The 3831-nt window shown below is 40.7% G+C and overlaps 1 protein-coding gene across 1 annotated transcript in view; it reads left to right on the top strand.

Moving 5' to 3' along the window:
• Nucleotides 1-824: 824 nt before the first annotated feature.
• Nucleotides 825-3831, top strand: part of pde5ab (phosphodiesterase 5A, cGMP-specific, b) — a gene marked incomplete in the record, with an annotated part of 64710 nt that continues 61703 nt past the window's right edge. Inside the window, 1 exon segment of the mRNA XM_035675737.1 lies at nt 825-1068. Coding sequence (XP_035531630.1) covers nt 971-1068 — 98 coding nt within the window.

Here is a 3831-nt window from a genome sequence, read left to right as displayed (position 1 = left end):
TATTTCACTGTTAACAAACAATGAAATGATAATGACTGATGTTTACTAATTATTAATAATGCTATAATCAATGTTTTTTACTATTAGTTTGTATAATATAAAATAATTTAATCATAAATTACATATTGTATCAAAGCTGTTGAGAGATGATAACAATTGCTTCCTGATTACTATTCATTAACAGTTCATTGCTGCATACATAACATTTTATACACTATATGAATTATTTGTGAATGATTTCCAAATGATTTGTAAACTTAAAATATATACATATACATAAGCATTGCATCGATAGATGGAGCAGATTTACTTAGTAACAATTACTTTCATTGGTTTTATTGTTTTTTAAAGTTGAATTAACCATCAATTTACCATTCACTGATGATGGGTATTTTAAAATGTTACCAGTGCACTGAATTAGGACAAATTATTTTCAAATAATACATATTGGGGTGTTTTCTCCAGTCTCAGCAGTACATTCACATATGGGAAGTCATGTGTACAATAGTCCTATATTGTGAAATATTTCAATGATATCTCTGGTATATTAGGAAGAAAGGTGTGTACACTGTCTCTGTAGTGCTTGTGTATTTGTAGCCTCCTTTATCATAAGGGTGAGAGAGGGGGTAGCCTCTCTCTCTCTCTGTCTGTTCTCTTCTGTCTGCTCTTCTCTCTCTCTCTCTCTCTCACTCTCTCACTCTCCAGTCCTCTAATAGTCGATCCACGAAACTAGGAAGCAACATCACCGCTTTATGATCCGCGCGCCGATCCGATCCGAGCCTACCGAAACCCGGCCCCGGAGCCGCCTTCTCTCTCTCTCTCTCTCTCTCTCTCGTTCTCCTCTCTCCCTCTCTCCCTCTCTCTCTCTCGCTCTCTCTGTCTCTCTGTCTCGGTATACACCGTTCGGTACCGGCTCTTCCGCGTATAGATGTAGACTGCAGCCGGAGCTCACAGTTGTCGCCTCTGCGCCATGGAGGACTGCTGCTCCCCAGAAAGCGAGAGGATGGAAGCGTGGCTGGACGACCACTTGGAGTTCACCCACTCCTACTTTATCAGGAAGGCGTCAAGGTAAAAGAGGACGGAGAGGAGGGGAGAGGAGGGGAGGGGGGGCTGCCACTCAGTGTGGACATTAAACCTGATGTACTTTGTTTGCGTGCAGCGTGCTGAATGAGAGTAGTTTCCAGAGGGAATCTCTGCAAATAAACTGCTTTTATGCGCAGCCCCCACAGCCAATCACTTTCATTTCCTCTGTCAGTTTGCATTGCTTTTCATTATAGGGATCACTTGCACTGATCCTATCTGACAGTCCGCTCCTGTAGGAGTGACTGTCGGGGTCCACTGTGACCTGGGCACCCTGTGTCCCCGCTCAGGTGGTCTACCTGCAGAGCTGCTGTCATGCACTCTGTCTCTCTCCGCTGTTTCCTCTCACAGCTCAGCTCTATTTCATTTCACCATCCACTTCACAATCAGGAACAGCTCCTAGAGTTACACAGGGGCCCTTTAATCATTAACTTTTACTGCTGCCAAGGATTCTGTTTAATTCTCAGCCCAAAGAGGTCCACGGTGATAATCATACAAGCCTTCCACTTAGGTGCCTGTGCCATAAATGAAATTACTTATTTCTTTTGCTCCCTTTAGATCTCAGAGAGCATGGCTGGGAGCAAATTAGCCATTTAATTTCTTGTGCAAACACAGATTCCAAATCAGTCTTTCTCAGGCAGCAGCAGCTATATAAGGCTTTTTTTTTGCAGAGGCATATCTGGGAATTTCATCAGCCTGGCAGCACTTGATCGGGACACTCCAGGACTGTGTTTGTTTTAGTGACAAACCCCTTCAGACCCATTTAACCACTTAAACCACCATGGCAACTTCCCTTAGTTTTCTTTTCATCCGGTAACTGCAGCACACATATCTCAGTGCCATCCCAAAATATTTTCCATAAAAAGCATTGTCAGAGGACACATTTTTTCCCTCTCCTGCTGTTTTTATTACGAAAGCAAAATAAAAAAAGAAAAGTTGATTGGCTCGGCGCAAGAGGTTTGCACACATCAGCCATTCTGCTGTTCTGGTTGAGAGGCATTTCTTAGAGAGGTATTGATTCAGCCACACCTCCACTGGATACATTAGGGTCGGCTCAATGGGAGATGGAGTAAAGAGAACTCAACCTGACACACTGCAGTAGAGTTTGTTTCTCTGCCCGAAGCCCATATGACCCGTTGGGTTCTGGCCCAAAACTGCTTCTGTAGGTCAGGCTTGGGTCGGGCTTGGATGGAATAATATTTAAAACTATATGTAATATCTTATTAATAATGCATGCAAATGTAATTAATGAGTGAATTTGTCATTGATTTGTTTGGAAATCATTTAGCTAAATAATGCACATAGTTTATTACAGACCACACCAAATAAATTGTTAAGAACAGATTACATCAGAAATTTTAAGTAACACAAACAAAACTTTGTAAGTTAAAAAAGATCCTTGATTAGGCAGCTCTTACTAGTAATTTGATGTGACACTTTTAGGCACACATTCCTGATTAAGTACTTTTTAGTTGATATTTTGTTTTCACAGTACAAACACAGTCATTACAAAATTAATTACATTTTTCAATTTAATTCAATTTCATTTGTAAAGCGCGAATTCATAACAGAAGTTATCTCAGGACACTTTTCAAATAGCGCAGGTCTATACCGTACTCTTTATAAAAATGATTTACAGTTCCCACAAATTAAGTCAGTGTCACTTAAAATTACTAAAGCTAACTAAAGTAAACTACATTGTGCATATAATTACAGTGTCTGTAATAATCTATTTGCATTATTAATTTATTCATTTAGTTATTTTAAGCTGAAATGTGCGTTTGGGTCAGGCTCAAAACTGCTTACATTAAAAGGGCTTGCATAGAATCTTTTTGGGCTCGGGTCGGTGCCTGAGCCCGATCAAAGCTCTACACTGCAGTCAAATAACGGGCAATTCTCTGTGGCTCACCAGGTTTTATTTACCTGGCTCAGAACCCAAGATACCATGGGTGATTTCATGGCCTGCGCCTGTTACCATCTTCCCAAGGTTTTGGGCCTTCCGCTCAGGTGAACAGAGGCTTTGGACTGGGCTGAATAACAGCAGAATGAGTCATGAGACCTTGTTTGAAAACTAGAGCCGGAGCAGAGGAGAGCATGCTGGAAAATGTGTGTGTGTGTGTGGTGTGTGTGTGTGTGTGTTCGTGCGTAGGAGTTGATTAACAATTGTGTTGGGGATGTAGAGAGCTTCTCCGTATCACATCCAATTTACTGTTCACCACACAAGACACACACACACACACACACACACAACATACATACACACACACTCACATTGGATTTGTTCCAGCAAATATCCATGTTAGGCACTTGAAGGGGTTTCAGCACACACAGGCTAAATGAAGAGATAATAACATAATATCCACAGTGCCTGTGTTCACTTTTATTACCCATGATCAGTCATATGTTAGCTACAAAAAAGATTTTCATTTTTTTAAATATTCTCCAGTGATGAAACTGTCTCATCAGTTGTGTTCTCATCAGCTCCCACGTTTGCTGTCTTCCTGCTGCTACTGCTGAGACATGTTGTTACTTAATGTCTAAATTCACAAAGTTTCATTTTTGCAGCTTTTGTAGCCTTGTAAAATGTTTTCACATGGATATAATGTGCAGAAAAAGTGAGAAATCCTTTTCTCAGACAGGAAAGGACTAGTTGAGGAAGATGTGACTTGCAAGTGGATATATTTACCTTCATCTGCGGCAACCAGGACTCACAAGCTTTCTCTTGTATATTTTAGCCCTAACTATCGCAAA

The sequence above is a fragment of the Morone saxatilis genome, unplaced genomic scaffold, assembly GCF_004916995.1.
Source record: "Morone saxatilis isolate NCDOM2014 unplaced genomic scaffold, NCSU_SB_2.0 Contig4, whole genome shotgun sequence".
NCBI classification, from domain to species: domain Eukaryota; kingdom Metazoa; phylum Chordata; class Actinopteri; family Moronidae; genus Morone; species Morone saxatilis.
The sequence above is the reverse complement of the archived record's forward strand: the minus strand, read 5'-3'. Positions and strand labels throughout refer to the sequence as shown.